Genomic DNA, 21,354 nt, shown 5'->3' with positions numbered 1-21,354 from the left:
CGAGCTGGAGTTGGCACTCGTTGTCTTGGAGGTGGCTCACTCAAAGTAGTAAAATCAGGCTCTTTCATTTGAGGTGCATCCTTAGATGGTGCTTGACTTAGCAACAGTTAGTCATCATGTCACCAGGTGAAGCCATTTGCTGTTTGTACTGCACAAAGCAGACCCTGTCTGAGCAATCACAGTAGCAGGAACCTATTTAACTCCAGCAGCATAATTGTAAGCTTGGACTTCTTGTCCTAACAGAAAATTCTTTGAACTTTGTGCTCTTCTTGCCACTTGGTTGTGCAGTTAATCTTGCACAACTTGTGTTTTTGTTGATTTCAGCAGATCAAAGTAAGTGTGCAGTTGCTGTCCCATTAATAGGAACGCTGGAGCTGCTTTAGTCGTAGCTTGTGGCATGTTTTGGTATGTTAACAGAAATGTGTTCAGGCGCTTTCAAATAAAGAAATGTCCTTGCGCATGTTTTTATAGTTTGAATAAATCTCTCTGCTAATCCATTGGTGGATGGGTGGTATGGTGCTGAGGTGACAAATTCCAAGACAGCTCAAAGAATTCTCAAAATCCCGTGGGGCATTATGTGTTAAACATTGGCCCCAACTCCATAAGGTGGTGCATCCCATGCAAGTTGTCGAGGTAAGAAGGGGTGAAATTATGCCAGAGTGTCACAGGCTTACGTCTGTGTCAGAATAGGTTTTGTTCTGACACAAGCTCATGAGGAGCTTCAGCAGGATTGAACCTCCCATAATAATTCAGCAGCCCTAAGGATGAGTGAAACTGATATTCTGAGGAGCTGGAGCATCCACAATAGTTTGGTGTTGGAGAGTGCTTTGTGAAACCCAGCAGCATCTGTGTCATGCCTCAGATATTCCACAGGGAACTGAAAAAAATTGCACTTGTTTTTGTGGATCATTAGGCCATACTCCTGTAGCTTTTGTAGGGTGACGTCCAAGTTCTTGAGATAATCCATATGTGACTGAGCACATTGATGAAGGAAGAGTGGTAGACATGGTTTACATGGACTTCAGCAAGGTGTTTGATAAGGTCCCCCATGCAAGACTTCTTGAGAAGGTGAGAGGGCATGGGATCCAGGGGGCTTTGGCCTTGTGGATCTAGAACTGGCTTGCCTGCAGAAGGCAGAGAGTGGTTGTGGATGGGTCTTTTTCTGCATGGAGGTCGGTCACCAGTGGAGTGCCCCAAGGATCTGTTCTGGGACCCTTGCTGTTTGTCATTTTCATAAATGACCTGGATGAGGAAGTGGAGGGATGGGTTCGTAAGTTTGCAGACAATACGAAGGCTGGTGGTGTTGTGGATGGTCTGGAGGGATGTCAGAAGTTGCAGCGGGACATAGATAGGATGCAAGACTGGGCGGAGAAGTGGCGGATGGACTTCAATGCAGATAAATGTGTAGTGGTCTATTTTGGCAGGACCAATGGGATGAAGGAATACAATGTCAAGGGTAGGAGTCTTAGCTGTGCTGAAGAGCAGAGGGATCTTGGGGTCCGGGTCCATAGGACTCTTAAATCGGCCTGGCAGGTGGAGGATGTGGTCAAGAAGGCGTATGGTGTACTGGCCTTCATTAATTGAGGGATTGCGTTTAGGAGTCGGGAGGTAATGCTGCAACTTTATAAGACCCTTGTCAGACCTCACTTGGAGTGCTGTGCGCAGTTCTGGTCGCCTCACTATAGGAAGGATGTGGAAGCTATTGAGAGGGTGCAGAGAAGATTTACAAGGATGTTGCCTGGATTGGGGGGCATGCCTAATGGAGATAGGTTGAGGGAGCTGGGACTCTCCTCCCTGGAGAGACGAAGGTTGAGAGGCGACCTGACAGAGGTTTATAAGATGTTGAGAAGAATAGATAGGGTGGATTCTCAGAGGCTATTTCCCAGGGCTGAAATGGTCGCTACGAGAGGACACAGATTTAAGGTGCAGGGAAGCAAGTACAGAGGAGATGTTAGGGGTAAGTTTTTCACTCAGGGTGGTGAGTGAATGGAATCGGCTGCCGTTGGTGGTGGTGGAGGCGAACTCGCTGGGGTCTTTTAAAAGACTTCTGGATGAGTATATGGGATCTAATGGGATTGGGGGTTATAGATAGGTCGATGGCTTAGTAGGTATAGAAGTGATCGGCGCAACTAGTGGGCCGAAGGGCCTGTTTGTGCTGTAGTGTTCTATGTTCTGTATCACTCTTGCCAGTTGTCAAAATGTCATCAAAGTTGCACTGAACGTGCAAGCCATTCAGGATCTGGTCCATGGCCCTCTGGAATAACATCAGCTCCAGCCATGTTTCAAAGGTAAATGACAGTCTCTTGTGTTGTGATGGTAAGGTATTGATTTCTCATCAACGTGCATTTGTAAGTAGGCTTGGCATAGGTCTATTTATTTCTATCCACCAGTCAGGACAGCAAAAAAGCCCTCAGTCTGGGGAAGTCTATATTTTCTGTGTTTCTATGGTATTGTTCAGTACAAAACTCATTTTGCAGAAAGCCACAGAGATTGCAGTCTCTACAGAGCTGCAAAAGAAGTGCAGCAGCTGAATGCATCAACTCAGGGTTAATAGTAACCTTGAAATTCCCACGGATGTGTATGGAGCCATCCTCCTTGAGCACTGGAATGAAAGGTGTTGCCCACTTGCTATGGGGGATAAACACCAAGATCCCTATTGTGACCAGCTGCTTCAGGTAAGCTTCTATTGGTTGTATGGCATTAGGCACAGTTCTGGTATTCAGAAATTTTGGTTGAGTCAACTTTAATATTCAATTTAAAGGTAATTCTCTTCATACTTCTCAAAATCTCCTTTGAAAGCAACAATGTTTTTGTTTAACAGTTGTTAGACCAGTTTCTTCTGTTGTAATGCTATATACTTCCATCCAGTTTAACTGGATTTTCTCTAGCCATGACCATCCAAGTGAAGCTTGGTAGTTGCCTTTCACCACAAACTGTGATAGCTTAGCGGCCTGTCTACTTAGTTCCACATTCTGCCCATCATAGGTACAGATTCCCATGTATGTTTTCAGAATGACTTTTGCAGGTGTCAAGGGAAGATATTTAAGCTTTTCCTTGTACACGGCATCCAAAACCATAGAAACTGCTGCCCCTGTATTCAGTTCAATATGTTTTGTTGGTCCTCTAGCACTGGTGATACCCAGTAGCCCTGTGAACTACTTGCCACTGACAAGATGTAAAGGAGCTCTTCAAACTCATCGTCCTCTCATTTCTGCTGTGTGACATGGTTCTTCTTGTTACACCAGTCTCCAGATGACTTTTTCACTGGTTGGCTTTTGTGATTCGGTGCATTTTTTTGTTTTTACAGGCATGTTCAATACATCCCTTCTTGACGCACTGACAGCATTGAAGATCTCTGTAGTGACGTTAGATTGATATCGGTTCAGAGACCTTCAATACTTTGAGTGGCTTTGCAATAGCAGTAGGTTGCTTGCTATCTTGTGTGTATGATCAGTTGTCTGTTAATGCACTCGAGTTGATGCATTTAACTGCTGCACTTCTTTTGCAGCTCTGTAGAGACTGCAATCTCTGTGGCTTTCTGCAAAATGAGATTAGCCTCTGTGAGTAGGTGTTTCTGGATTGCTTCACTACGAAGGCCAGAGAGCAACATGTCATGGAAGATAATGTTTAGTACTGCCATCAATTCACAATGCTCAGTGAGCTGTTTGAACACTGAGCAATAATTCCTCCCTCCTCTTGGCTTATTGTGAAACCTAAATCTTTCTGATATGACAAGTGGCTTGGGGGAAAATTTTGGACTTTCACATTGATCTTGTACAATTTTGTGCCAGGTTTGCCAGGTTGCACCAAGCTTCTTAATAAGCCAAATGTTTTCAGTCCCATCACACTTGAAGCTGCCACCTTTCCATTTTTAATCCCATTTGCAAGGACAAAAAAAAACGTTCATTGTAGGAGTTCCACTTTTTAAGTCTTATCAAAATGTCCCATATGTCCAGTATATGTGGCCATTTTCAGCCTTGTACTTTCTCCTTTTTGTCCGTAGTTATGTTGCATTTTAAACGTGTCGCCACTTGAAAGCGTTGTAACCACTTCTCTTTTACTTCAAACTGTCACACAACTATCAGCTTTCTCTGCTGAGTTTCCTGCACTTCAGAAGTTCTGGCAAGCTCACCAGCAATTTGGCTTTTCTGTGTTTTAAAATGTTTCAATGTTTTAGTTGCTGGTTAAAGCACAGCAACATTTTTTTTTTGTTCTGGGCGATTTGAGAGGGTTTCTTTTTCTTTGTGTCCAGCTGGAACATTCACTCTAGGTCCCTGCACTTTGGGAGCTCCAGTGGGCTTGGAGTTTGATCTGGAGCATTTTTTTTAACTAGCGATTTATTTTACCTAGCTTTCTTCAGTTTTTTAACATCCCAGATTTTCTTTAACTTAGAGGAATAGCAGTTCTGATTTTTTAAAAAAATCTTCCATACAGCTGCAATTCTTTGTACCAAACTCGACAATTTTATTCTCGTCTCAAATAGTACAGGCCCCTGTATTTAACTGGCAGCCCTTTTCTTCTGTGCAGTGCAAATTCAACATGCAGTTCAGGTGAAAATTAAAGGTACCTTGCTTTTAATTTCACTTTTCGGTGGCATTACTCAAAGTTTAATTATCCTTAATGCCAGTTTACATTTTTGTCTCTGTTACCTTTCAAGATTAATCAGTTCACAAGTAGACACAGGAGGTGATTAACAATGCAACTGGCATTTGTTGTTGCAGTGGCCAAACAAACAGGAAAGCACGAATACCGTGATCCTATAACGCATTGGCTTGAAAACACGACAAGCCAAGATGGGGCCTAAGTCACAATAAGACCATGAGATGTAGGAGCAAAAGCGACCATTCAGCTATCGAGTCTGTTCTGCCATTCAATGATATCATGACTGATCTGAAATGATAATCTTCAATTCCACTTTCCTGCCTTATCTCCATTACACCTGATTCATTTACTGGTTATAAATCTGTCCATCTCAGTCTTGAACATGCCTAACAACCCATTCCCTACCACCCTCTGCAATAAAATATTCCACAGGTTCACTACCTTTTGAGAGATGAAATCTCTCTTCATTTCTCTCTTAAATGGGTGATCCTTTACACAGGTTATGCCCTCTGGTCCTAAACTCTTCCAGAATGGGAAACAACTTTTCAGCATCTATCCTGTCAAGCCCCTGAGAATCTTATGTCTCAGTAAAGTTGCCTGTCAGTCTTCTTGGCTCCAATGAGTACAGACCCAATTTATTCAACCTCTTCTCATAAGAAAATCCACTGCCAATATACCTTCCCCTAGATAAGGAACCAAAACTGTTCACAGTATTGCAGGTGTGGTCTAACTAATGCCTTCTATACTTTTATACTCTATTCCCTTTGAAATAAAGGCCAGCATTCCATTTGATTTCCCCATGACCTGCTGAACTATTAGTGTTTTATGCATGAGGAATCTCCTTTATTAATTTTGCTATTGGCACCCTCAAAAAACTCCCAACAGGTTTGTCAAATGTGATTTTCCATTCATAGATCACAAATAATTTTGGACACCCTACTGTAGGAAAGATATTGTTAAACTGGAAAGGATGCAAAATAGATTTACAAGAATGTTACCAGGATTGGAAGGTTTGAATTATAAGAAAAGACTAGGACTTTTTTCCCTGGAATGTAGGAGAATGAGGGGTGACCTTATTGAGGCTTATAAAATCATAAGGGGCATAGATAAGGTGAATAGCCAAGGTCTTTTCCTCAGGATGGAGGAGTCCAGAAGTAGAGGGCATTGGTTTGAGGTGAAAGGGAAAAGACTTAAAAAGGACCTGAGGGGCAACTTTTTCACACAGGAGGGTGGTGTGCATATGGAATGAGCTGCCAGAGGAGGTGATAAAGTAGGATACAATTACAACAACTAAAAGACATTTGGACAAGTATACCGATGGGAAAGGTTTCGAGTGATATGGGCCAAATGCAGGGAAATGGGACTAGTTAGATTTATAAATCCTGGTCAGTATGGATAAGTTGGGCCTAAAGGCCTGTTTCCGTACTGGATGTCTCTGTGGCACCATGACTTTAAATCCATGCTGACTATGCCCATTCAAATAATTATTATCTAAGTGTCTGTCTATCACATCCTTTTTATCAGATTCCAGCATTTTCTCTTTCAATTTTGTAAGGCTAACGGGTCCTTTTATTTCTTTCCCTCCTGTCTTAAATAGTGGGTTGATATTTGCTACTTTTAATCTGCAGGAGCCATGCCAGAATCTACAGAATTTTGGAAAATGACCACCATGCATTGTTATCACAGCACTCTGACGTGTAGAATATCATCTCCTGGGAAATTATCAATCTTCAGTTGCATTAATTTTTTCTAATCCAACCTTCTTAATATTTATTTCTTTCAAATCTATAGTCCCTTCGATCTCTCAAGTCGCAGAGATTTCTTGTATTCTCAGTGAAGAAAGATACAAAGTATTCATTTTGCTACTCTGCTATCTGTAGTCCCCATTATTAAGTATTTTGACTGCCTATCATGGACCCATATTTGTCTTGGCTAAAGTTTTCCTTTTTAAATACCTGCAGAACTTTTATTGTTCATTTTTAAGTTTTTTTTGCTAGATTACATCACATTCCATTCTCTACTTTGTAAGCTTCTTGGTCCTCCTGCTGTATTTTAAAGATCTCCTGATCCTCAAGTTTGCTGAGCCCTCGTTTTGTTGTCATCAGTAGTGCTGCTTCCAGTTGGTGTTCAACATGGGGGCATACTAATTCATCAGTTCAGGGTGTGCAGAAAGAGGTAATCAGCAGATTTCCTTGCACATGTTTGACCTGATGCCATGAGACTTGCTGGAAGCATTGACTATGGTTCGGGCGCTGAATGTTCTCTGCTCTCTGGGTCAGGGAGTTCAATGTTGATCATCAAAAGGGCTCGGTAGCACCATGGCTGACCAGGCCTACTGGAGCCCTAAAGGACATAACTACTAGATTGGTTCTGTGGAAAGGGAACCATCAAAAACCTACTTGACTTTGTCCTCACCAATCTATGGTTGCAGATGCAGTGTCCTTTTGGAGACAAAATCCAGCCTTTATATTCAGAATATCTCAATTGTGTTGTGTGACAGTATTGCTGTGCTAAATGTAATAGTTTTGGAACAGATTTTGCAACTCAACAGGACATCCATGAGACACTGTGGACCATCACCAACAGCTGAATTGTATACAACCACAGTCTGTAACTTGATAGCTCCTGCTCTACTACCATAAAATCAGTTTCAATGAAGAATAGAGGAGGGCATGCCAAGTGCAGCACCAGACCCACCTAAAGATAAGGTGTCAATGTGGTGAAGCTACAACATAGGACTGCTTGCACGCCTCAGAAATAAAAGCAGCATGCGATAGACAGTGCTAAGTAAATCCACAACCCCATCTAGTCATGAATTGTTGTGAACCAATTAAAGAACTAACTGGAGGAGCAGACCCCACAACTGCTCCTGTTTCTTATGTTATGTTATGCTATCACATCCTCAATGATGGACTTTTGCACAAAAGAAAGACATTTGCAACAATCTTCAGCCAGAAGTGCCAAGTGGATGATCCCTTTTGGCTTTCTCCTGAGGGTCCCAGCAGCACAAATGCCAGTCTTCTGCTGATTCCATCTACTCCCATGTTATATCTTGAAGCAGTTGGACTCGCTGGCTATTGCAAAGGTTATGGGCCCTGAAAACTTTCCCACAATACTTCTAAAGATTTGTGCCCCAGAACTAAATGATTTTAGGCAAGCTGTTCCAATACAGTTACAACACCTGGTATCTACCCAGCAATGTGAAAAACTGCCTAGTTATGTCCTGTCCACAAAACCAGGACAAATCCAATCTGTCCAGTTATCACCCTTTCAGTTTGCAGTTAATCATCAGCAAAATGATGGAAGGGATCGTTGACAGTGCTCTCAACTGGCATTTATTCAGCAATAAGGGTGTGAGTGGCATAGTGGTTAGCACTGCTGCCTCACAGAGACCTGGGTTCAGCTACAGCCTTGGGTCACTCTGTGCGGAATTTGCATGTTCTCCTTGTGTCTGTGAGTGTCCTCCAGGTGCTCTGGTCCAAAGATGTGCAAGTGAGGTTGATTGGCCATGCTAAATTTCCCCTTAGCGTCAGGGGGACTAACAGGGTAAATTCATGGGGTTACAGGGATAGGACCTGGGTGGGAGTGTTTTAGGTGTGCGCTCAATGGGCTGAATGGCTGCCTTCTCTACTGTCGGGATTCTATGAAGATAAAAGCAAAATACTGCTGTTGCGAGAATATGAAACAAAAGTAGACAAAGGGTCACCCTGAATTAAAATGTTGGGTTTATTCTCTATTCACAGATACTGTTAGACCTGAGATTTTCTAGCATTTTGTTTTTGTTGTGTTCAGCAATAAACTAAGTGATGTTCGGTTTGGATTTTGCCAGGCACGCTTTGGTAGAAACAATAATAGGAGGGATTATTATTTAAACAGCAAAAAGCTGCAGCATACTACGGTGCAGAGGGACCGGGGGGTCCTTGTGCACGAATTGCAAAATCCCAGTCTGCAGCTACAGCAGGTGATCAAGAAGGCGAATGGAATGTTGGCCTTTATAGGGAGGGGGGGTAGAATATAAAAGCAAGGAGGTCTTGCTGCAACTGTACAGGGCACTGGTGAGGCCGCAACTGGAGTACTGTGTGCAGTTTTGGTTGCTGCATTTGCGAAAGGCCTTGGAGGGTGTGCAGAGAAGGTTCACTAGGCTGATACTGGAGATGAGGGGTTTAGACTATGAGGAGAGATTGAAAAGACTGGGTCTGTATTCGTTGGAGTTTAGAAGGCTGAGGGGGGAATGTATTTAAGTCATGGGTAGATAGGTTTCTGATAGACAAGGGAATTAAGGGTTATGGGAGAAAGCAGGAAAGTGGAACTGATCCACTTCAGATCAGCCGTGATCTTGTTGAATGGCGGGGCAGGCTCGAAGGGCTAGATGGCCTACTCCTGCTCCTATTTCTTACGTAGCTCTTAATCACATTATTCCAAATACTGATAGAAGAGCTGAACTTGAGGTGAGGTGAAGGAGACTGCCCTTGACATCAAGGGCTCACACGCACGCGTTCACACGCACGCACACTACAGGAGCACTTCAGAGATGGGAATTCTGTAATGAGGAACTCGCCTCCTGCTTTCCTAAAGCCTGTCTATCATCTAGAAGACACAAGTCGGGAGTGTGATGGAATACTTTGCATTTGCCTGGATGAGTGCAGATCCAGCAACGCTCGAACACCATCCAGGACAAAGCAGCTCACTTGATTGGCACACCATGCACCACCTTCAACATCCACTCCCTCACCATCGATGCACAGAACCAGTCGTATATACCATGTACAATGTGCATTGCAGGAATTCACTGAGATAGCACCTTCCTTCTGTGACTACATCAATTAGAAGGACAAGGGCAGTAAATATATGTGAACACCACCACCTAAAAGCTCCCTTCCAAGCTGCTGTTCAGCTTGACTTGGAAATATTGTTCTTTTACTGTCACTGGATCAATATCTTGGATCTCCCTCCCTAACAGCACTGTGGGTGTACCTGCACCACATGGACTGCAGTGGTTCAAGCAGGTGGTTCACCACCCCTCTTGCCCTGACAAGTAGGGATAGGCAACAACAATGCTGATCTAGGCATCCAAGACCCATGAAGGCGTGTTAGAAAAACCTCCTCTTTGTTGTGGTTCAATGAAAGCAAATACCAGCCAGGTTGTGTGTCTAGCTTGAAGTATGTATATGAATGCTGGGTGAGGACAGGGTAAGACTTGATTGTGATGCCATCCATTGGGAAATCGCCTGCTGAGGAAGAGTCTGGGCTAACATAGAGATGACTTGACACAGGTCACTTTTCACAGCACTGTTACCAGTTACATTAAACCAGTTTCACTTTACGTGTACTCTTTTTTTTCCTGTCACAGGAAATTCTTGTTTTGGTGAGAAAGGGCAAAGTCTTTCCTAATATCGTCTTGTACCCCCTTATTTCACCAATCAGAGGAGACATCAATGACACACACATTCGTTAGTATGTCAATTCTCAGTGACATCTAACCTACCTCAGAAGAAAGAGCTAGTTTGGGCAGTTGTGCTGACCATTCCTTATTGACCCTTGATTAAAATGTATGCACCTACCCACATCAGGTGTGAATCAGCTATGAGCTCTGCACATTGAACAGATTCTTGTCGGACACGTGAAGAATGGCTGTGTGGGTGAGGTATTGGTGCGTGCCCATAAAATCAACATACAGCAAAAGTCTGAAGAGCAGGGATGAAAATAGAGAATTTTTTCCCTCAGACATTCCAAGGGTAAACTTAAGTTGTTCAGAGAAAAATATGCAAATTTACTGGTGTTACTTACAGTGGGCTGCTTGTTTTACAGAGTATAGTTTTGTGTTGTCCAAGTGCATTGGTGTGGCATTACTCGTTGACTGATTGCAGAAATAAGACTGGATCTCCCCTCGATCTTTTACCCATAGCACCATCCAGTCTCCCCATGCCAGGAGGGAACTCTACATTTACCCAACAGGTATGTGAGATCCTCCGTTATAAAATAATGATTAAGATTCTGTGAAGCAACTTTGGATGCTTTTCTGCATTAAAAGTGCAGTATAACATTAGTCACAACTTGCACGTAACTTTATTCTTCTACAAAATCCTTCACCAGGTCCGAGCTAAAGTGCGGGAAATTGAGGAGCAGATTAAAGAACGAGGTCAAGCTGTGGAGGTCAGGTGGTCATTTGATAAGTGTCAGGAAACTAATGCAGGTAATAGCAAATCTTGATGTTAAGGATGTTTCCTTCAGTGCAAAGTTTAAGTGAACTGTCATAGACAAGACTTTAAACTTTGCTTGTTGATTGTGGATTACACTCGATTATAATACAAAAATTTGTAGGGATGGGGAAATTTTGTCATGGCGTGTTTTTTGATTGATCTCAACCCTACCTATCTGCCTTCTCACTACATATGCATCTCATTTTATGGTAAACCCATTTATACCCAATTCAGAGTTTCCACTGGGAATTTATCTGGCATTATGGTTGAATAGAAACATTCCACTGGATTTATTTCTTATTTCCAGCCTTCTAATTTTAAATATAGTGTGACTTGGTATTTGAACTTCTTCCAATAGGGATTTTAGATTTTTCATTGTAAAGTGCCAAAACACTGCCCTAATTATTTAGCCGTATATCGCATGGCATCAAAGGTGAGCTGGCAAGGTGGATACAACAGTGGCTCAGTTAAGAAGACAGAGGGTAGCAGTGGAAGGGTGCGTTTCTGGATGTGACAAGTGGTGTTCCTCAGGAATCAGTGCTGGGACCTTTGCTGTTTGTAATATATATAAATGATTTGGAGGAAAATATAACTGGATTGATTAATAAGTTTGCAGATGACACCAAGGTTGGTGGATTTGTGGATAGCGATGAGGACCATCAGAGGATACAGCAGGATATAGATCAGTTGGAGACTTGGGTGGAGAAATGGCAGATGGAGTTTAATCTGGACAAATGTGAGGTAATGCATTTTGGAAGATCTAATACAGATAGGAAATATGTAGTAAATGGCAGAACTCTTAAGAGTATTGGTAGGCAAAAGGGATCTGGGTGTACGGGTACACAGGTCGCCGGAAGTGGCAATGCAGGTGGAGAAGGTGGTCAGGAAGGCATATGGCATGCTTGCCTTCATCAGCCAGGGTATTGAGTTTAAAAATTGGCAAGTCATATTGCATCTTTTTAGAACCTTAGTTAAACCGCACTTGAAATATAGTGTTCAATTCTGGTCGCCACATTACCAGAGGGATGAGGCGGCTTTGGAGAGTGTACAGAAAAGATTTACCAGAATGTTGTCTGGTGCGGAGGGCCATAGCTATGAGGAGAGATTGGAGAAACTTGGTTTGTTTTCACTGGAGCCATGAAGGTTGAGGGGACACCTGATAGAAGTCTACAAAATTATGAGAGATGTGGACAGAGAGGATAGTCAGAAGTTTTTTCCCAGGGTGGTAGAGTCAATTACTAGCAGGCATAGGTTTAAGGTGTGAGGGGCAAGGTTTAAAGGATATGTACGAGACAGGTGTTTTACACAGAGAATAGTGGGTCCCTGGAACTCATGGCTGGGGGAGGTCGTGGAAGCGGATACGGTAGAGATTTTTAAGGGAAGTTTTGACAAATATGTGAATAGGAGGGGAATAGAGGGATATGGTCCCTGGAATGGTTAGGGGGTTTTAGTTAAGTTGGGCAGCAAAGTCAGTGCAGGCATGGAGGGCCGAAGGATCTGTTCCTGTGCTGTAATGTTCTTTTGCTCTTTATCCTTTTTTTTAAGTAACAAACAAACAAACACAAAAAGCCACATTGACCAATATATTGTGGCCCTGCCCATAGTTAAATTTTTTTTCCTTCAGGGTTGTCTTCATCGGGGAATAAAAATGCCAGACTGCTTTCACAACCCAACCAGACATCGATATCTCGCCCTCGCCCATGCTGAGTACAGAGATAATTGTTTTTCAATTCACAACAGAATTGATGCAAATAGTTGCCTTAGTCATAATCTCCTTTTTCCAATTCCCTCCCCCCGCCCCGCTCCTTTCTCACATACACAATTGCTGCCATGCTTCTGTCTCTCACTTGTTCTTTCCCATGATCTCTTTGCTGTGTGTGCTCATTCCCTCCCCCAGCTGGGCATGCACTTTGTCCCTCATGGTATTCACTCGCTAGCCACCTTGTTCGTGGGCCTGGCACTCATCCACTCGCTGCCCATCACCCGGCACTCTCTTACTGGCCACAGCACTCACCTGTTCACTGCCTACCAGCCTGGCACTCGGGCCCGGCTGCTGTCCACCAGCTTGGCACTTGTCTGCTAACAGCCCACCTGAGCTGGCGTTTGCATGCTGCCCACTGGCCAGGTACGCAGACCTGGCTGCTGCCCACCGGCCTGGCGTGCTGGCGCTTACCCATTCACTCATCGTCCATTCACTTCCCTCCCTCAGCCCTATTGGAGATCCCCAGAATCGGATTGTGTCTGTAAGGGGGTGAGTAGGTAGGGGGAGTATAAACTGCAATTTGTGTAAATGTGAACTCTAAATGCAAATGTAGTGACATTTGAGTATAATCAGTTTGCTGACTAAAAATGATTTTTTTAAACTCAGTTTCATTGCATACTTGACCTGTATGCTGTGACAGAACCGTCTGTTTCAACCATGCCCTCACTTCTAAATTAAGCCAATAAAACATTGTGCCATTTTTGTGGGAAATGAGTTTGCGTTTCTTATCGTGTTGGTCTCATTTGCATAGGTTTTACAATTGGTCGTGTATTACATACACTGGAGGTACTTGACAGCCACAGCTTTGAAAAATCCGATTTTAATAACTCATTAGATTCGCTGTACAACAGAATATTTGGATCAGGACAGAATAAAGATGGGCATGAGGTGAGTTTAATGATTTCGAAAAGTGTGTGATGCATTATTGCATTATTAAACATCACAATACAATTTTATTTGATTTACTTTTGAATTAGTGATTTCTTTTCTCACGTATAATTTCACAGTTGCAACTGTCATCCTTGCCCAGTGATCACTTTAAATTCATGAAAACTGGATGTTAATTGTTGGACCCCAAGAGGAACAAAGCTGAATGCTTTGCATGCATATTTTCTAGCAGGGGTCAGTGAGTAATTGGAAAGTTGGCTGATTCATCTGTTCTTTAACTTCACCCAAGGCAATTGTAAACTGGAATTGTTTTAAACAATTGAAATGTTAATGCGTAGGCTGATCAGATGCATCAGTAATAGAAGCATTTTTTCACTGCAGTGCTATTGATGTACAGATTTGTTTAAAACACCATTGGAGAGGGGTATCTAGCTGAGTAGCTCTTGTAGAGAGCTGGCATGAATATTATTGACCAAATGGTCTTTTCCTGTTTTATAATATTTGTATGTTTCTGTGACTTATTCACAATTATTTAAAGATAAAGGAACTGTTGAAGCCTGTTTTCTATTAATGTCAGATTAGACATTTACCTTCATCTTGGGAATCTGGGTTGAAATTTAGCCCTGAGTTTATTTGAATGAAATTCCCACCTGCTTGCTATTTAACAATTTCAGTAAATGAGTTCAGGTAGTTCAAATGCAATTCACAGTGGAAATGGACCAACAGGACAAACAGTTCCCTTCTGATGAAGAGTCCACACCTACAATATTCCTTTTTTCTCAAATTCTGACAGGAATATCCATTTCTCTTTCAGATTTCCCATATTTATGACTTCTTTTTATTTATTGACTTTGTTTCAGCAACAATTAGAATTAAGTTGGCCATTTCACTCCATATAGCTATGGCAAAGACTGAGAGCTAGAAATGTCACTTGGTGCTGTAGAAGAGTATTTTGAAGTTGGGGCTGAGACAAATTGTTGAGGCAAGGAAGAGTGAACCTTACTTGGCACCCAACTAAGTCATTCTTAAACTGTGAAAGGTTTAATGTTGATACTGATTTGCACAAAATAGAAATTATGTAGTCATTCATTTTGATAAGTACAAAAATTCACAGCTAATGAAAACATTCACGTATTTATATGATGAAAAGTCCTCAAGTCCTGCTTAATACTGCTTGCCAAATGCAATTTTCTTTGCAGTTAAACAATTTTCTGCTGAGATGTCTCACTTCATTAGATAGTTTTCGATTTCCAGACATTTTGTGATATTTTAAACAATCTCAAAAAACCCGTTGACAATGTTCACTGCTGGGTTTGAGAGTTGTCGCTTATGGCTTGCCTTTCTCAAATCAATGCACTCATTTATTAGTTTACTTATTAGTCACAAGTAAGGCTTACATTAACACTGCAATGAAGTTACTGTGAAATTCATCAATCGTAATTTGTGGTTGTATGTATTGTAAAGCTTGCTGGATACATGGATTGAATTACCTGTAGCCATGTTACTTCAAATTGAGTTTCATATCAATTATTTTGTAAATTTATTTCAAACCCATGCTGATCTTTGTTCTCTTTAGTTAGTACACACGTGATGTACAATTGCTCTAGCCATTTAATGTTGGATCTGTTCAACCATGTTCAGAGTTGAGGGAGTTCCAGGATTTTGACTAGCAACAGTGAAGGATTGGTGATGTAGTTCCAAATCAAGATGCTGTGTGGGGTTTGGAAGGAAACTTGAAGGTGGTGGTGTCCCCAAGCATCTGTTGCCCTTTCCCTTCAAGGTGGTAGGAATAATTTTAATGTAGCTGAGGGAAATTCTGTTCACAAGATTGAATTTGTATGTTGATTTTTCCTTTGGTATATACAATTTCTTGCTGAGGTTGAATTCTCTGTACAGCAACGTGATCTGCATATTTGTCACAGGAGGACACTTCAGCTATGTCTTACCTATTGTAACTACATGTGCACTTTGAACCAGTGCAACTTGTGAACCACCCCATTTCCTAGCCCTAACCCAAACCCCATTACTGCCTAGAAGGCATCTGGTAACTTGGCATCAATCATGAACTGAACTTTGTAGTTGACTAGGCACTATGGCACAGCATTACATTATGCATTTATTTACTTAACCAGTAAAAAAAAAAGTTCTTCCAATGCATTTTAAAATTTAAAGCCTCTCATACATCAGAGAATACAGCGTAGCACACATGCAGGGGTCTTATTGAGTTCTTGTTGCTCTTCCACTTTCTGTATGCTCTCTGAGTTTGAGAGAAATGTGTTCATACTTTGAGGTTTTTTGTGTTTTTGTAATACAATTTCCATAGCATTTATTCTTTTCCCTTGTCCAGATGTTGCCAGATGATGACGCAGTGATGACATTGCTTTGTGAGTGGGCAGTGAGTTGCAAGCGCTCAGGCAGACACCGGGCCATGGTGGTGGCAAAACTGCTGGAGAAGAGGCAAGCTGAGATTGAAGCTGAGGTAAGAATCTTACTAGCTGCCTCTCTTTTCAATTTTTACCTGAAACGCTTATGTATTGCTGTTCAGTTGAGTAAAAAGTCAAAAATAGAATTTCCCCCATCAAAGTGTAAATCAGTGGAATGTGTTACTTTGTTCGTAGAGAATATCCTTATTGTCGCTGTAGATGGGTAGAGCTACTTCTCTAGTTTTGTCTAGAAATACAAACCTTCCCCTATGAGTTCCAGGAGAAGTGTTTAGGAGTTTGATCACTGTGCCAAGTGAATCTAAATATCAGGTGGCACTTGCAATCACTAGAAATCTTATTAAATAAGTTAATAAAAACTAACAAAAATAAATCTTTGGAAGGCTCGAAGTCAAGTAGATCGGAGGGTTTATCTTTGGACAAATAAGAGCAGAATCCATGAAACATTGAACTGAACATGAATGGAATGATGCACCTTCTAACACAAGTGGATGGCATGGTCAGCCACATAAAATATTATTGAGAAAACAGGATGTCTGAAGCAGTTCTTGACTTTGTCAGGATAAGCTCAGTGTTGTAAGGAGGGTGGAAGCAGACTGAAAAGATTTAAAAAGGAAAATTTGAAAGCTATGAATATAGGATTGGAAAGTAACAAAACCTTTGAGAGTCTTAGAGAGGAAAGGGAGGTATAGATTGAGTAGATTTTTGAATAGAATGGCTTTTCGTGGTGGACTTGAAAAAAGGATCACGAGCCAAGGGAAGGTTGGTTTATGAAAGAGTTTGGCTTAATGAGTTGATGGGAGAGAAATTAGAATGGTAAATGTTCTCAGAACAAGAAGATTGGAGTACTAAGGGGTTGGATAAGGTTGCAAAGGATGAGGAAAATGTTATGGTAGTGCCAAATACAGTTACACAGTTTGGGCTTTGATGACAAAGGAAAACAATGGACAGAGCTAAACGATCCACAACCTTGATGAAAAATCTGAAATCCTACCAAATCCAGTCGTAAATGGTAGTAAACAATTAAGAACTAACTGGAGGAGGAGGCTGCACAATATCCCCGTCCTCAGTGATATGAGACACCAGCATATCATTGCAAAAGAAAAGGCTGAAGCACTTAGATCATCTCTTGCTTGAAATGTCAAGTGGATAATCAATCTTAACGTCCTCCTTGATGTTCCCAGCATCACAGATGCCAATTGATGCACTCCTTGTTTGTCAAGAAATGGCTAAAAATACAGGAAGCTGCAAAGACTGTGGGTCATGACAACACTACAACAGTAGTTTTTGTGTACCCCTAGCAAAGCAGTTTCAGTACAGCTACAACATGGGCATCTACCTGGCAATGTAGAAAATTGTCCAGTCCACAAAAGGTAAAGCAAATCCAATCTGGACAATCACTGCCCCACCATTCTACTTGCAATCATCAGCAAACTGTTAGAAGGGATCATCAACAGAGATGTAACCTGCAGTAATAACTTGCTTACTGGTGCTCCGTGTGGGTTTCTGAATTTTGACCCAGCAAAATGAAGGAATGGTGATATAGTTCCAAGCCAGGATAATGTGTGGCTTGGAAAGGAGTTTGCAGGTGGTGTTTCCATGCATTTGCTGTTGAGTTACCTACACCATGTAGAGTGCAGTGGTTCAAGAGGGCAGCTCACCACCTTCTCAAGGCCAATTAGGGATGATCAGTAGTAAAGCCCAGGTCCCATAAATGACTAAAGTGTCTGCACTTAAATAATCATTTAATTATAATAGGGGATTTAATTACCTCAATATGGACCAGGATAGAGAAGAGAGCCTAGAATTCCTAGAATGTGTTCAGGAAAATTTTCCACAGCAGTACATTTCAAATTCAGTGAGAAGGAAGGCACTGCTAGGTCTGACTTTTGGGAATTAGGTGGGCTAAGTTGATCAGTTGTCTGAGCGATCACACTTAGAGGACATTGATTACTGCATCATAAGATTTAGATTGGAAAAGGACACAGAACTTTCTGGAGAAAGAATAATTAATGGGATAGTGAACTATAGTAGAGTAAGAATGGATCTGGGTCAAATTGACTTGAATTGAGGGTTGGTAGGCCAAGTTGTAATTGAACAATGGGCTGCCATTAAAGAGGAGCGTGTTCAGGCACGGTCAAGGTATATTCCCACAAAGGTGAAAGATTGGGGCAATTAAACCGAGAGTTCCCTGGACCAACAAAAAGAAATTAAAATGAAGAAGAAAGATTGCTTATGATAGAGATGGATAATACAACCGAGAACCAGGCTGAATATAGAAGGCTCAGAGGTGATATAAGAAAACAAAAGGAAAGCAAATAACGTATGATAAGAGACTGGCAGTTAAGAACATAAGAAATAGGAGCAGGAGTAGGCCATCTAGCCCTTCAAGCCTGCCCCGCCATTCAATAAGATCATGGCTGATCTGTCGTGGCTCAGTTCCACATTCCCGCCCTCTCCCCATAACCCTTAATCCCCTCTCTTATCAAAAACCCATCAACCCACTTAAAAATATTTAGCGTGGTAGCCTCCACCACTTCAATGGGCAGAGAATTCCAGAGATTCACCACCCTTTGAGTGAAGAAATTCTTCCTCAACTCCGTTCTAAACCGCCTCCCCTTTATCTTGAGGCTGTGCCCCCTAGTCCTACTGTCCTTTCTGAGTGGGAAGAGTCTCTCCACCTCTATCCTATCCATCCCATTCATCATCTTATACGTCTCAGAGATCTCCCCTCATTCTTCTAAACTCTAACAAGTACAAGCCTAGTTTATTCAGCCTCTCCTCATAGCTCAAGCCCCTCAACTCCGGTATCAGCCTAGTAAACCTCCTCTGCACTCCCTCCAAGGCCAAAATATCCTTGCGTAAGTACGGCGCCCAAAACTGCACACAGTACTTCAGCTGCGGCCTCACCAATGCCCTATACAGCCGCAGCAAGACCTCCCTACTTTTATATTCAATCCCCCTCGCTATGAAGGCTAGCATCCCATTCGCCTTCCTGACCACCTGCTGCACCTGCAAGCTGGGTTTTTGCGACTCGTGCACAAGGTCCCTCTGCACCGTCACCTGCTGCAGTTTTTCGCCACGTAAATAATAATCCTTCCTACCATTATTCCTACCAAAGTGGACCACCTCGCACTTGCCAACATTAAATTCCATTTGCCATTTCCTGGCCCATTCGCCCAGCCTATCTAGATCCTTCTGTAGACTCTCCACACCCTCCGCACAATTTGCCGTTCCACCAACATGGTGTCATCAGCAAATTTCAACACCATACACTCGGTTCCCTCCTCCAGATCATCTATATAAATGGTAAATAGCTGAGGCCCTAGCACCGACCCCTGGGGCACTCCACTAGTCACCATCCGCCAATCCGAATAGCACCCATTAACCCCCACTCTCTGCCTCCTATTTGACAACCAATCCTCTATCCACACCAACGCCCTACCCCCAACTCCATGTCCCCTGACCTTCTGCAATAACCTCTTGTGAGGTACCTTGTCAAACGCCTTCTGAAAATCAAGAAAGACCACATCCACCGGCTCTCCTCTATCCACCGCCCTAGACACACCCTCATAGAACTCCAGTAAATTTGTCAGACACGACTTCCCTTTAACGGAACCGTGCTGCGTCTGCTCTATCAAACAATTCCCCTCAAGATGCCTCGCTATTTCCTCCTTGATGACGGATTCTAACATTTTACCTACAACAGACGTTAAACTAACCGGCCTATAATTCCCTGCCTTTTGCCTGGCACCCTTCTTAAACAACGGCGTAACATTAGCCGTTTTCCAATCTTCCGGCACTTCCCCGGAATCCAGCGACGTCTGGAAAATAACCACCAAGGCATCCACTATCACCTCCGCCATTTCTTTCAGAACCCTCAGATGCATTCCATCCGGTCCTGGGGACTTGTCCACAATCAGCCCCTCCAGTCTGTCGAGCACCTCCTCTCTAGTAACAGTAATGTCATTGAGACCCTCCAGTCCTACCACCTTTCCATCGCTAACACCCAGCAAATTATTCACGTCCTCCTCCGTGAAGACCGAAACAAAAAAGTTATTCAAGACCTCAGCCATATCCCCATCCCCTACTACTAAGTCCCCCTTCTCATCCTCTAAGGGTCCAACATTCACCCTAGCCAGCCTCTTCCTTTTTATATATTTATAAAAACTCTTGCTATATTAAGCGCTAGCCCAGCTTCATAGTTTCTCCTACCCTTCTTTATCAACTTCTTTGTCAATCTTTGTTGACATTTAAACCTCTCCCAATCCTCTTCTTGCCCACTACTCTTAGCTACTCTAAACGCCTCCGCTTTTAATTTAACACTTTCCTTCACCTCCTTCGTTATCCATGGCTTATTACCTCTCCTCCTACTGTCCTTTTTGACCATCGGAATAAATTTCTGCTGAGCACCAAGAAAGATCTCCTTAAAGATCCTCCACTGCTCCTCAGCAGACCTACCTTCCAGCGCGCTCCCCCAGTCCACATTCGCCAATTCTTCTGTCATCCTACCGTACTCCCCTCTGTTCAAACAAAGGACACATGTCCGGGAGCCCACTTTCCCCTCCTCCATCTGCACCAGAAACTCCGCCATACAATGATCACTCTCCCCAAGAGGATCCTTCACCGCAAGGTCCCTAATTCTACCCGCCTCATTACATAACACCAGATCCAAGATAGCTCGCTCCCTCGTCGGCTCCAACACACACTGTTCAAGGAAACTATCCCGGCAGCATTCCAAGAACAACTCCTCGAGCCCACCGCGTCCAACATGGGTCGACCAATCAATATGCAGATTGAAATCCTCCATAATTACGGCCATCCCATTCCTGCACGCTGCATTTATTTGCGCGTTAACAGCCCGACCCACCTCCAGATCATTATTCGGGGGCCTATAGACGACACCCACCAGCGTCTTCCTCCCTTTGCTGTTCCTAATCTCTACCCACAACGATTCCACGTTCTGTTGTTTGGTTCCTATATCATCCCTTGCTACCACCCTGATGCTATCCTTAATCAGCAGAGCTACGCCCCCCCCTTTTTCCTCCTGCCTATCCTTCCTAAGCACTTGATACCCCTGGACATTCAGCTCCCAGTCCCTGTCACCTTGCAGCCACATCTCTGTAATGGCCACCAGATCAGATCCATTTGTGCTGACCTGCGCCACCAGCTCATCCACTTTATTCCGAACGCTTCGTGCATTCAGATAAAGTGCCTTCATCCCAGCCTTCACCTGGACCCTATTTGCCGGAACGCCACCAACCATACTCACGCCCCCTACTCCCTTTATTATTGGGACATCCTCAGTCTCTACCCTTACCTGTACCCTCTCCTTAACTCTAGACCCCGTAATGTCACCTACCCTCGCACGCGCACACACACACACACACACACACACACACCCAATTAGTTTAAAGCCCTGTCGACAGTCCTCTTTACGCGATTCGCCAGGACTCTGGTC

General features: G+C 43.0%; 1 protein-coding gene across 1 annotated transcript in view; it reads left to right on the top strand.

Moving 5' to 3' along the window:
* Positions 1 to 21,354, top strand: part of med12 (mediator complex subunit 12) — a 181,741-nt gene that overhangs the window by 50,896 nt on the left and 109,491 nt on the right. The window contains exons 8-11 of the mRNA XM_080187507.1: positions 10,411 to 10,557; positions 10,696 to 10,795; positions 13,316 to 13,452; positions 15,800 to 15,931. Of these exons, the coding sequence (XP_080043633.1) occupies positions 10,411 to 10,557; positions 10,696 to 10,795; positions 13,316 to 13,452; positions 15,800 to 15,931 (516 nt within the window). The remainder of the gene's footprint in view (positions 1 to 10,410; positions 10,558 to 10,695; positions 10,796 to 13,315; positions 13,453 to 15,799; positions 15,932 to 21,354) is intronic.

Source organism: Carcharhinus amblyrhynchos, chromosome 4 (genome assembly GCF_965287045.1).
Source record: "Carcharhinus amblyrhynchos chromosome 4, sCarAmb.v2.hapA, whole genome shotgun sequence".
Taxonomy (NCBI): Eukaryota; Metazoa; Chordata; class Chondrichthyes; order Carcharhiniformes; family Carcharhinidae; genus Carcharhinus; species Carcharhinus amblyrhynchos.
This window is presented reverse-complemented; position numbering and strand designations above follow the sequence as displayed.